Source organism: Erythrolamprus reginae, chromosome 7 (assembly GCF_031021105.1).
Source record: "Erythrolamprus reginae isolate rEryReg1 chromosome 7, rEryReg1.hap1, whole genome shotgun sequence".
In the NCBI taxonomy this organism is placed as follows: domain Eukaryota; kingdom Metazoa; phylum Chordata; class Lepidosauria; order Squamata; family Dipsadidae; genus Erythrolamprus; species Erythrolamprus reginae.
In genome coordinates, this window is record NC_091956.1 from 71,978,775 (window position 1) to 71,992,229 (window position 13,455).

General features: G+C 37.9%; 1 protein-coding gene across 6 annotated transcripts in view; it reads right to left on the reverse strand.

Annotated features, from left to right (window-relative positions):
• LRBA (LPS responsive beige-like anchor protein) overlaps positions 1-13,455 on the reverse strand; it is a 453,900-nt gene that overhangs the window by 43,900 nt on the left and 396,545 nt on the right. For all 6 annotated transcript variants that reach the window (XM_070757811.1, XM_070757810.1, XM_070757809.1 and 3 more), the window contains one exon: positions 2,126-2,215. In XM_070757811.1, coding sequence (XP_070613912.1) covers positions 2,126-2,215 — 90 coding nt within the window. The remainder of the gene's footprint in view (positions 1-2,125; positions 2,216-13,455) is intronic.

Genomic DNA, 13,455 nt, shown 5'->3' on the forward strand with positions numbered 1-13,455 from the left:
CAGACACACTTTTGAGCAAGTGGCTAAAAGCCAATCAATATTATGAGTTAATCCTCCCTGGATGCTCATTCAATTAAAGGTGTCAGCAATGCCTCATCTGATGTGGCCTCAATTAAATTCAGCTATCTGATGGTGTGAAACACAAGGGGATACAGCAACAGCAGCCAAACCAGACAAATAGGCAGGCTCCTTGTGATTGCTAATTACTACACCTGGTGCATATTATGGCCTGTGCATTTAACACAGCCCCTGGTGCCTTTAATGGTTTCTCCACACAGAACCCAGAGAAATTAGTGGAACTTTTAGCGATTAAACCAATCATTACAATGGCAAAACTTTGATTTGGTGCTCTGAAAAGTTAACATAGCATGGAATGAACACAATTTTTGTCATTCTCATCTTAACACCTAAAAAAAGTAAAACACAAATAATAAAAGTGTGATCTTTAAAAATGACGTTATTTCAAGAGTCAGTTGCATGTTCTCTCTGAAATGCTAAAATTGTATATTTTTGGCATATACAGTGATCCCTCGAGTATCGCGAGGGTTACGTTCCAAGACCCCTCGCAATACTCGATTTTTCGCAATATAGTGGTGCGGAAGTAAAAACACCATCTGCGCATGCGCGCCCTTTTTTTCCATGGCCAAGCATTCGCAGATGGTGTTTTTACTTCCGCACCTGGCCCAGGGAAGGTTCCTTCCGCCGCCCAGCAGCTGATCTGCTCGGCAGCGCCGCAAAGGGGAAACCCCGATCTTCGGCTCCTCGCTGCTGCCGCGCCCGCCGCTTGTCCGGCCGCCGCTTGTCCGGCCGCCGCTTGTCCGGCCGCCGCTTGTCCGGCCGCCGCTTGTCCGGCCGCCGCTTGTCCGGCAGCCGCTTGTCCAGCCGCCGCTTGTCCGGCCGCCGCTTGTCCGCCACTTTTCCGCCACTTGTCCGGCCGCCGAACTTCCGCGTTTGGCTTCAGGACTCAGCTGGGAAGCGGCGCGGCTGTTTTAAAAGGTCGCAGCCGGCCTGGGGGGCTTCCCAGCACCCCCCTGAACCCGGGTTGGGGGTTCGGGGGGGTGCTGGGAAGCCCCCCAGGCCGGCTGTGACCTTTTTAAACAGCCGCGCCGCTTCCCAGCTGACTCCCGAAGCCAAACCCGGAAGTGGTTTTTTTAAAATTAATATTTTTTTAAAAATCGCGATATAGCGTTTCACGAAGATCGAGATCGCGAAACTCGAGGGATCACTGTACATATTGACATACACAAATATATGGGATTTTTTTTAATTATCAGAATTGCCTGAACTAAATTCTTGACTTTCAACCAAATAGTGTTAGCTGAGTTTAAATGACAATGATTTAAATCTACATACTAATTTCAAAATGCTTACACAAACTTAATCCATTTTAATGAAATTGGGTAAAGGCAATATTGATGAAATTTATATTTTGCTTTTATTTTTGTTTTGACTTCAAAAGGCATTATTAATTTCTTTCCATTTCTGTTTATCACTCCTCTCTTTTTTATTTCTAAATTGCATTTCTATGTGAAGAGGAATATCAAATGCTACGAATTAATTTAAATATTGTCTGAATATTTTTGAACATATAAAATAGCTTTATAAAAGCCATATTTGGTGCACCTGCCCATGTACAAAAAGATAACAATAAAGTGCATACTCAATTTAGTAACTATGATTGTGTTGTGTTGTCCCTGAAATTAAATGGAGCATCATTATTTAAAAATTTATATATTTGACTGATTAAACTTAAATAAGATCCCTAAAGTAATGATGTACTCTAGCACAGTGTTTCCCAACCTTGGCAACTTGAAGATACCTGGACTTCAACTCCCAGAATTCCCCAGCCAGCATTTGCTGGCTGGGAAATTCTGGGAGTTGAAGTCCAAATATCTTCAAGTTGCCACGGTTGGGAAACACTGCTCTAGTAGAATTCTGATAAATTGCAATAGATTATAATTTCAGTGGAAATTATATTTTCAAAAGTTTCGCTATGAAAATATAAGTTCTGATATGTGTGCAAAATGTTTGTATTTTATACATTTGAAACAAAGAGAAGATTTGTGTATTTGAATTCAGAGTAGCCATTTTATTTACCAGGGTGTAAAATCTGAACCCAACTTACCATCTGCATAGCAGAACTTCTTGGCGGATGTGGTTCTATAAGCACTTGGGAAGGCGTCTGTCCAAAACTTCGGATCTGAGCTTCCACTGCCTGGGAAAGATATCAACAATACATTTTTATGGGGAAAAAGATTAGATTTATCATAAATTACATTAAAAATATTCAGTGATAAGTCATGGCTCACTGTAGTATTTTGTCATACTGACCGTCTTCTGACGCACGAATCCCAGCGACCCGTTAGGTCCCACAGAGTTGGCCTTCTCCGGGTCCCGTCGACTAAGCAATGTCGTTTGGCGGGACCCAGGGGAAGAGCCTTCTCTGTGGCGGCCCCGACCCTCTGGAACCAACTCCCCTCGGATATCAGGGTTGCCCCCATCCTCCTTGCCTTTCGTAAGCTCCTTAAAACCCACCTCTATCGTCAGGCATGGGGGAATTGAGATATTCCCTTCCCCCTAGGCTTATAAAATTTATGCATGGTATGTCTGTTTGTATGATTGGTCTCTTAAATTGCGGTTTTTAAAATTACTTTTTATATTAGATTTATTATATTTGTCTTTTTTACTGCTGTTAGCTGCCCCGAGTCTGTGGAGAGGGGCGGCATACAAATCTAATAAATAAATAAATAAATAAATAAACTAAATAAACAGTTACAAAATGAGTAAGTTTTCCTGCTTTCTCTAGCAATAAAGAGACTAGAGACAAATATATTTTCTTTGGCAGCAACTTACTGTGTATATGTTTATGTCTGAAAAGAATTACAAAATGTAATTTAAACAAAAGAGTTGGGGCGATGTGAAAGACAAAATTAAATACAAGATTATCTATATGTAATTTTTAGTGAAAATAATAACAATGGTTAAAATATGCCCATTATTGCAAGCAAGCTCTAATTGAAATTTAGTAAAAATCTTGAACATTAATGAGCAACATGCATAAAAATGAGCATTCACACAGGCCATACAATGCATTTTGAAAGTACTAATTAAAAGTGAAACTTTTCGGAGAGCTCTGAAAGAATATTCATTTGTCCATCATATATATTTTGGCAGTACGTGTACAACTCAACTTGCATCTAAGCTGGCATTTAGATTAGGCTCTTCACTAGCTTTTTGCTATTTTACATGCTGTCTCTGAGATTTCTAGGTGCTGCAAATCAATGATGCTAACCTCTCTGCATTTTCAGAAGGCCATTTATACACGTCATCAAAATGGGACACATGTTGCAGGGCAAATTAGATATGCTGCAGTCTCAGGTACATACTTGGGATTCAACTTTCTCAGTCACATCTTCAGCTTACAGTAAATGCAAACTAGTTCCAACTTGGAATTTTACATTCAACCAAGAAACTAAACAAATCTTACAAGTTTTTACAAATTCTGTTTCTTGTTTATCATCCATGTTTCTGAAGCCCCTACCACCACTGAAAATTAATGCAGGAAACTGTTGTGGTTGGCTCTGGCCCAGCTCCTGCCCCAGGGAATGTGGAGGTGGAGGCAGGGGAAACGTCGACATGTCCTAGGCCTGTTTTGTTGCAGGCAGAGTCAGGGAATGCAGTTTCCTCGGACGAAGAAGAAGGTGGTGGTGACTTGGAAGAGGGGGGCTTGGCACACAGTCCAGGAAGCCAATCACCATTATCTTCAGTCGATTCGGATGACAAAGTGCAGACTTATGCATCGAAGAGACCAATTGAGGAAATATTACAGGAAATAAGAGAGGCCACCTGTGTTTTGGTGGGGCTCCAGCAATTAGAGCTGCTGATATAAATAGCAGCGTGCTAATTTGGCCCTTGTGGAAGATTATCTGATTGCAGTTCTTCGGGATCGTGCCTCGCTGTGTCTGAACTTTGTGGATTTTTCACGCCTTTGACACTAAAGCAGAGTAAAGTGTGTATGTGTTTCACTTTGTGGGAAGAAGGAGGGCTGTGACGTTTCTTCACAGCTACTAGTTAAGTACTTAAGGACTGATTAAGGGACTTGTACAGCCGACAAGGTTGTTTTGGGGAAGAGTGCTCTTTGCAATACAAAAAGGGTGCTTTGTTTCTTTTGAATTTTGTGATAAAGGACATTGTTTTGAATTTTCAAACGTGTGTGTGTCTGAAATTTGTACCTGTGAATTTTCGGGAGGCTTCTACCAAAGAGCCCGGCAGAACAGAAACTAAGGAATTTCTTTGAAGAATATGGACTATTTTACAGCCAAAATACAGAAGGCATATTGCTTCAGAACAAGGCAGAAATGGAAAAGTTATATGAAAGCTAAATTTAAGTTTATAGAGTTGCATTTTAAAAAATTGTGCCTTTGAGTCAGTGTTGGGCTGAAAATGAACAAGTGGTTCAAGATCACCCAGCTATCTTCAAACCATTGGTGGGATTCGGTGGTGAAATGCTACCAGTTTGGCCCGGTTAGGGTCTACTAGTAGCGGCGGTGGTCAATGGTTCAGAGAACTGCTGGAGACAGCAGTGCGAGGCTCCGCCCACCCACCTGGACGTCACCATGTTCTTATTTTTCACCCTCTGTGCATGCACAAAGCCTTCTGCGCATGCACAGAAGGTGAAAAACATGTGTAACGGTGGCCCACGGACACACAAAGCACACACTTCCAAACTAGTAGAGAAGGTAAGTAGATTTCACCGCTGGTGGGATTAAAATTCAAGATCTTCTGATTTCTAGCTTGGTGCCTTCACCACTACACAAAACTGCCTCTCTTTGAGATTTTAAAGATAACCCTGTCTGTATAAACACTTCTCTTAATAACAGAAAATAAATAACATAACAAGACAAAACACTACAAACCACTTAATTTTATAATAATTCAATTCCCTAGCCATTTACCTCAATTTTACAGAGCATAGCATCATCAAACCTTTATTATTGCACAAGGAGGGGAGGGGATAAAGTCAATACAACTCATGGAAGATATACCAGAATATAACACAATTATGAAATGCTAATATATATATATAAAAATATATATGTTTTAAAACAAGAAACGTATATAAACACTGAAAGAAAATAAAGAAGGGGTATTATTAAAGCTTAGCATTTGAAAGACTGTATCAGATTTCAGAGCATTCTAATATGGTGTGCTGGATGCTCATTAAATCTATTTTATGGTACAGGTCATCATCCAGTGAATTTTAAGCACTGCTGAGCAAAAACCTGGCAACACAATATGCTGTAACAGGGCTGATATGTTAAAGCAGCAAAGAGGTGTAGAAGAGTTAGCCTGTTTATCCTGGATATTTACAGAATAACAGCGAGATGAAGCTAGTACAAATGTCATATAATAATAATAATAATAATAGTAATAATAATAATAATTTATTAGATTTGTATGCTGCCCCTCTCCGAAGACTCGGGGCGGCTCACAACAATAATAAAAAACAATATTATAGCGAAATAAATCTAATATTAAAAAGAAGCATATAAAACCCTACCATATTTTAAAACCAAAAAACACATACATACTAAACATAAAATATAAAGAGCCTGGGGGAAAGGTGTCTCAACTCCCCCATGCCTGGCGGTATAGATGGGTCTTGAGTAGTTTACGAAAGACAAGGAGGGTGGGGGCAGTTCTAATCTCCAGGGGGAGTTGATTCCAGAGGGCCAGGGCCGCCACAGAGAAGGCTCTTCCCCTGGGACCCGCCAAACGACATTGTTTAGTCGACGGGACTCGGAGAAGGCCAACTCTGTAGGATCTTATCGGTCGCTGGGATTCGTGCAGTAGCAGGTGGTTCTGGAGGTACTCTGGTCCAATGCCATGTAGGGCTTTAAAGGTCATGACCAACACTTTGAATTGTAGCAAGTATTGGAGAAGCAGATGCTCTGTTGTTTTTGTGCATCCAAAGTAACATGGCCATTGTCTCTTGGGTAGTGATGGGCGGCTGCTTACATGGTCCAGTGCTCCATCTTGGTAGGAAATTCTGGGATTCACATGCATCTGTGCGATCCCAACACGCGCATGCATGCTCTTGCATGCTCCTGCATGAGATTTGGCTTCTGCGTATGCACAGCCAACGAAATCTTGCATGAGGACGCTCACACCAGTGTGATTTTGGTGATTTGCGCTGATTTTTTAGCTTCTGCACAGATGCGGAAGCAAAAATATCACCGAAAATTGCTGAAATCTGCCAAATCTCATGCCGACAGCCACTCGCATGTCCCACTCACATCCCCTTTACATCCTTCCCTGACAACAGCCCTCATCCAATCCATCTAAACACACAATTTAAAATTGTTGGTTTTGAACAGTAAAGAATAGAGATTTACATTTAAATTTTTAGATAATTGGAAAGTACCGTAGACACTTTTTATTTCAGTATCTAAACAATTAGATGATAATCCAAATATTAAACATTTGCTTAATATCAATATATGGGAACAAAAATAAAATCTTTGTGCTATTTATCAATTCTGAAAATTAGAATGGTAAAATATTGCTTTCAGATGCTGCTTTCTTCCACCACTACTTACTTAAGTCACAATACAGTGTTCCCTCGATTTTCGTGGGGGATGCGTTCCGAGACCTCCCGCGAAAGTTGAATTTCCGCGCAGTAGAGATGCAGAAGTAAATACACTATTTTTGGCTATGAACAGTATCACAAGCCTTCCCTTAACACTTTAAACCCCTAAATTGCAATTTCCCATTCCCTTAGCAACCATTCAGATTATTACTCACCATGTTTATTTATTAAAGTTTATTTTTAAAAAAATTATTAAAGGCAGACGAAAGTTTGGCGATGACATATGACGTCATCGGGTGAGAAAAACCGTGGTATAGGGAAAAAACACATTTTTTAATTAATATTTTTGAAAAACCATGGTATAGACTTTCCGCGAAGTTCGAACCCACGAAAATCGAGGGAACACTGTATATGTATGTGTGAAAACAAAGTGTATTTCAAAATATTAAGGTGAATGAAACCTGAATAATTGAAAATCTTTGGAACACCATTTTATTTTAACAATACTTTTCACAAAATAAAATAAATAAAATATATTTTTGTCGAACCTAATTATGAAAACGACTCCTGCAGGTTTAATTATGTTGCAATTGTGAGTTAAAACAGAGAAGTAATTACAGCCAGCAAAAACAATTTATTTCTCCCTCGGTGGAGAAGTTTTGCAACTTTCTCTAATCTGAGCCTGTACATTCCAGACATATTAAACTGAGGCCTAGTACAGCTTCAATGCAATCTTCAAACCATGCAAACTGTCCATCTACCACATTGTAATCCCAGCTGCCAATCTGAAATAAACCAGTTAGGCAGAGCAGACATAACCTACAGAAACAAATGCCACTCAATAATGTTTAGAGGCACTGGGTTCATGGATAATTTCAAACAGTGTCTTTGTCTGGGACATTGATGTGCTCACTGAGAACACCTAAATCTCTGGCTACTGGAAATAAGCAGATAAAGCGGAATAAGAAAAATGAGCTTTGAAAATACATCAAAGAGACAAAGAAAAAATGGCAAAGGATTTCAAAGAAACTATAAGGAAGACCGGAGAGAATACATGCAGTGCTGCAAATATTTAGAAATAGATTGTCGGGATTTTCCATACGAGATTAGGAACTATCACTTTGCATATATCATCATAATAAAACTATCATTCAGGATACATATCAAAAGTCAGAGTGCTTGATAAAAGGTACTTAACTTACCCATACCAAGATTTCAAGTTAATTATTACTAATACTTTCAGCGGTAAAGGAATAAATTTAATCTAAAACTGTAACCTAGATTTTTAAATATTAGATTTGTTACTATGTATCTATGTATACTACAAGATCATATGGTGCAACGTCCTGCCTGTCGGCGACTACTTCAGCTTCAACCACAACAACACAAGAGCACACAACAGATTTAAACTTAATATTAACCGCTCCAAACTTGACTGTAAAAAATATGACTTCAGTAACCGAGTTGTCGAAGCGTGGAACTCATTACCGGACTCCATAGTGTCATCCCCAAACCCCCAACACTTTACCCTTAGATTATCTACGGTTGACCTATCCAGATTCCTAAGAGGTCAGTAAGGGGCGAGTACAAGTGCACTAGAGTGCCTTCCGTCCCCTGTCCTATTGCTCTCCTATATCTCCTATACCTTTCTTCTATTCCTATATCTCTTCTTCTATTCTTTCATTGATATGTTCTATTACTTTATCTTCTTTTCTATTATTTCTTAGATATATTTTACTATGAGTATCTCCTCTATAACCTTCATCATGGATTTTATTATGTATATATAGATATATACCCTCTAAAATTCTCATTGTGTATTGGATTAAATAAATAAATAAATAAATAAATAAATAAAAATAATTATTGTTCTTCACCATTGTTGTGAGCCGCCCCGAGTATGCGGAGAGGGGTGGCATATAAATCCAATAAATCTAATCTAATCTAATAAAGATTGCCAATTTAAACACAAATTATTTATAATACATAATTCTGTCCAGTGTATTGACTTTGGCACGATTAACATCCTTTTTGCCCAAAATTTACTTTTCAACAAGTTCGCAATGGATCTTACATTGCCTCTATTACATCCCTAAATAGTATGTTTTAGAAAAATTAAATAAAAAAAAACTGGTACCATTTAATGGTATTTTACATGGAGGTTTTCAATTAAGTTTAGACTAATCCTTAACATTTATTTAGCTTTTCATACACAGTTCCTGTGCTGCACTGTGTCAAACAAACCATCTGGACAGCACACGTCTGGTTACAGCTTCTACCAAGATAATTTGCTTCCAAAAACCTTCTGAGCTGAGTCTATGTGGAATCCTCATTTGTTTAATTCACACTTTCAGAATAAATGTATATGTTGAAACATTTTCTAATAATTAAACTAATTTTCTAAGATATCCAGAAACACCTATTCATAAAAAGACCACTACAAATAAATAAAAAGTACAGTACTACCTCATCTTACGAACGCCTCTTCTAATGAATTTTTCGAGATACGAACCCAGTGTTTAAGATTTTTTTGCCTGTTCTTCCGAACTATTTTCACCTTACGAACCCAAGCCGCTGCTGCTTGGATAAAGGGGTTTCTTTTTTTTCCTTTTTTGAAGAAAGAAAAGGGAGGGGCGGCTTGGAGGGGGAAAGAGTTTGCATTTAAAAAAGTAGGAGAACAGCGTGCTTGCAGAGGCACTGAAAGGGTGTCTTTTGAAGAAAGAAAAGGGAGGGGTGCCACCCTTGCCTTTCTTCCTTCCCACTCACCCTTTAGCCTAGCCTTGCTTCTTCCACCCGCCCCCTTTAGCTGCTCCTCCCTGCCCTCTGTTCGCCTCCCTTCTAAAGTTTGGGATTTTCCTGAATGATTTGCACGCATTATTTGCTTTTACATTGATTCCTATGGGAAACATTATTTCGTCTTACAAACTTTTCCCCTTATGAACCTCCTCCTGGAACCAATTAAGTTCGTATCATGAGGTACTACTGTATTTAGGAGCTGTTAAACTGTGCTGTACATACAAATTGCATTTGACTGTGGCTAATTTGTCTTCTTACGATTTAAAACTGAAATTTCCAGCTTCCACCAAGAATTTTTTTAAAGCATAGGATGTCACGAGATTTTTAAAGGAAGTAAATCTCAATAGGAAATAAGGATATTGAAATTGCAAAAATCAACTAAATAAATAATGTCACAAATTGCATATAAAAGGTGGGAAATCAGTTGTCTTCTAGGTATTGCAAAAGGTTAATGGGAATTATAATATAGCTACAACTGCTGGAATGTATTAGTATTTCATACATTTTATAATATAGTGGTACCTCTACTTACGAACTTAATTCGTTCCGGGGCCAGGTTCTTAAGTAGAAGCTTGTAAGAAGAAGGAATTTTTCCCATAGGAATTGATGTAAAAGCAAATAATGAGTGCGATTGGGGAAACCACAGGGAGAAAGGAGGCTCTGTTTCCTCCCAGGAGATTCCTAGAGAGGCCTCATGGAGGCTTCTCCCCGCCTTTTCCGGGCCAGTTTCCTCCCAGGAGATTCCTAGAGAGGTTCCACTGAGGCTTCTCCCTGCCTTTTCCAGTTACAGTTTCAGAGGCTTGGGATTGTAAGTGGAAAATGGTTCTTGAGAAGAGGCAAAAAAATCTTAAACATCCGGTTCTTATCTAGAAAAGTTCATAAGTAGAGGCGTTCTACCTAAGACTTTGAGGCTTCCGCACAGTATCTTAGTTGTTCTTAATAATTCTCTTTTGGACAGAGAGTTCGTAAGTAGAGGCGTTCTTAGGCAGAGGTACCACTGTATCTAAATAAGACCTATACACAAACACTAACACTACGGAAAGCATTTGAAAGAGAAACTTCACATTTTTATTGGATCCATCAGCAAAAATAAGTAAGTGATGCATGAACACAGATGCACAGCGGGAACAATCTTTGAAGCACCTGTCCAGAGTTTTCAGGAAAACATAGCTATCTTAAAGCTTCAAGTAGTGATTATCAAATACTTTGCCCAACTTTAGTTGGAACGAAAATATTAAAAATTCCATTCCACTTCTGTGGATGGTCTATGTTTTCCTATTCTCAGATTCTTTACCAGGAGCCTGGGAGTTTGAGGCTTCCGCATCGTATCTTAGTTGTTCTTAACAATTCTCTTTTTTGGACAGAGAGTGGTGATATTATTCAATGGCTGTAAAGAGTAAGGATTAGAATACCACCTTTAACATGGAAAATCAGAGTTTAAATCCTGGCTGGTACCTAACTTACCCATAAAGGCTATGACGCTAAGGAGCTACACTAGAGAAGCAGAAGTCAAGAAGATAACTACTCTGTCCCATCATTCCACTAGAAATGAATGAGACCTAAACCTGTTGGCCTGTCATAAGGCCTTCAAAACTGGCTATGTCATCGGGTATCGAGACTGCATAGGAGAGTTTGTGAGATGATTATATTGAAAGTTGTTTGTTGTTTTTATATTGGTGTTGGTAATTTATCATTATGTTGCTGTTATGTTGTATTTTTAGTGCCTTCTGCATAGAGTTATGATGTTGAGATGGGTGACAGTATCAACTGAAATAAACAAACATACGAACCTAGCTAATGTCTTCCAAAAGTGCATTAATTCATAAGTGCATTAATGCAATTTTTTTCAACAATATAACCTGGAATAAATGTGTCTTGGTATTTATTTATGCAATATTTTTCATCATATTAAAAATTAATTAAGCAAGTTTAAATATATGTACTACCGGTATTGAACCAATGCAGTTTTTCAGGGTAAGAATTATTCCTATTGTGTTATTGATATTGACTTGGATCTAATTAATGTTGCACTATTATAAGCATTCTTTCAGTAAAATTTTATTTATAGAAAATTGGCATCTTTAAAGCATGGATAATTTTTTTTCCCATGATAAACTTTACTGGCTACAGTTTCCAGAAATTTATACCATTGTGTTAGTAAGTAAAATGTCTGGATCAATGTTGAGATGACATAATGAGCTATTAAAAAATAAATCAATTCATTTCTATATTCTTATTCTATTAAAGTCCTATCCATAATAGAAAATTCAAATTCAGACTAATATTTAGATATACGTTGTATAGTTTAATTATTATACAAATAAAGCATCCTAAATAAACAACTTCCTTTAAACAACTTCCATTTTTTCCTTGGTCTAAATGATAACATTTCTTTTTAAAAGACCAAATGTACTTGTGAATTCATAGACATTTACTTCAATATGTTAGTTTAAGAAACTCTGTTCCATTGTAATTGGTCTCAGAGGCTTTTATATAGCAAAGCAGTAAAATTTAAAATGTTTAGAGAAGTTAGCAGACCTTTTTATAGAGAGCAAACTATTTTTATGAACTAACAAAAATATTTCACTTTTATTCAAACTATAATTTCTGAACAATCAAGCACATGCTGGTCATATAAGTTGCTTTCAATTTTGTAATGTTAGAATAAATCTTTGAAGAGACAGATTAACAGACAGGGAGATGATGATGAGTTAGTATGAGGGTGTGTAAGAAATTCATTTATCAAATGGATTGACAGTGTATCATATACATATTGGTATGATTACATGGAGATATGCATAGAACGTTCATATTTCTTATGCCTCCTTCCATAACTTAAAGAAAAATGATTCTCCAGTAGTAATAGTAGGAAAGAATTCTTCTTGAATATCTAATCCTAAAGCATAATACACTAGAAGAGACGTCAGAATTTCTGAACGATGAACAGCAGAATATAAAAGAAAATGTAATCTATTCTTTCCATGTTAATAAAGAACATCCAGTAGCTATAGCAATTAGGAAATAAATGTCATATAAGGTATCTCACCTCTTTCTTAAAGCCTTTGAGGAAAATAATACAAACATGTTAATTTTGCCTTATTTCTAATTTTAAGGCAAAACAAAATCAATTTGAATTCTGATGTTATCCTTAGAAGAGTTAGCAAAGGTTTATTTGCTTTAATTTTAACTTACTACAGCCATGGTAAGCCAAAACTCTGAAGATTTAACAGAGCTATTTTCAAAGGACATTACATTTCCTGATTGTTAAAGAACTAATAATGGTTTTTCCCCTATGCAATGTAAGATTTTTTTAAAAAATAAATAAATGTACCAAAGCTTAAAAAAAATATTCTTGGGCTCCTTGCTATTTGTAATGCACTCCTTGTGAAGTAATATCAAAGACTACCATATCTTTTTTCCCTATTCCTAATCTGCAACATTATATAGTCCAAACCTTTTCATTGGTCCATTTCATCCTTTAGAATAGAATAGAATAGAATTTTTATTGGCCAAGTGTGATTGGACACACAAGGAATTTGTCTTGGTGCATATGCTCATACATTAGAAATATGAACATAAGAAATAATTAAAATCTAGGAAAATGTCGATTTGAGGAAAAGCAAAAGAAATTAACAAATATTTCAGAAGATCAAAGAAGGCTTGTAATCACAAGGTTTTGAAAAATTACATTTTCACTAATACATAGTTTATGCCAGTGATGGCGAACCTTTTTTCCCTCAGGTGCCAAAAGAGCGTGTGTGCGCGCTATCGTGAATGTGTGAGTGCCCACACCCATAACTCAATTCCTGGGGAGGGCGAAAACAGCTTCTCGCATCCCCCACAGGCCGGAAATGGCCAGTTTGCCAACTTCTGGTGGGCCCAGTAGGCTTGTGTTTCGCCCTCCCCAAGCTCCAAAGGCTTCCCTGAAGCCAGGGGGAGGGTAAAAATGCTCTCCCCCACCCCCTGGAGGCTCTCTCAAAAACGCCCTCCCAGAGCCTCTGTGCGAGCCAAAAATCAGCTGGCCAGCACACACATGCATGTTGGAACTGAGCTAGGGTAATGGATTGCGT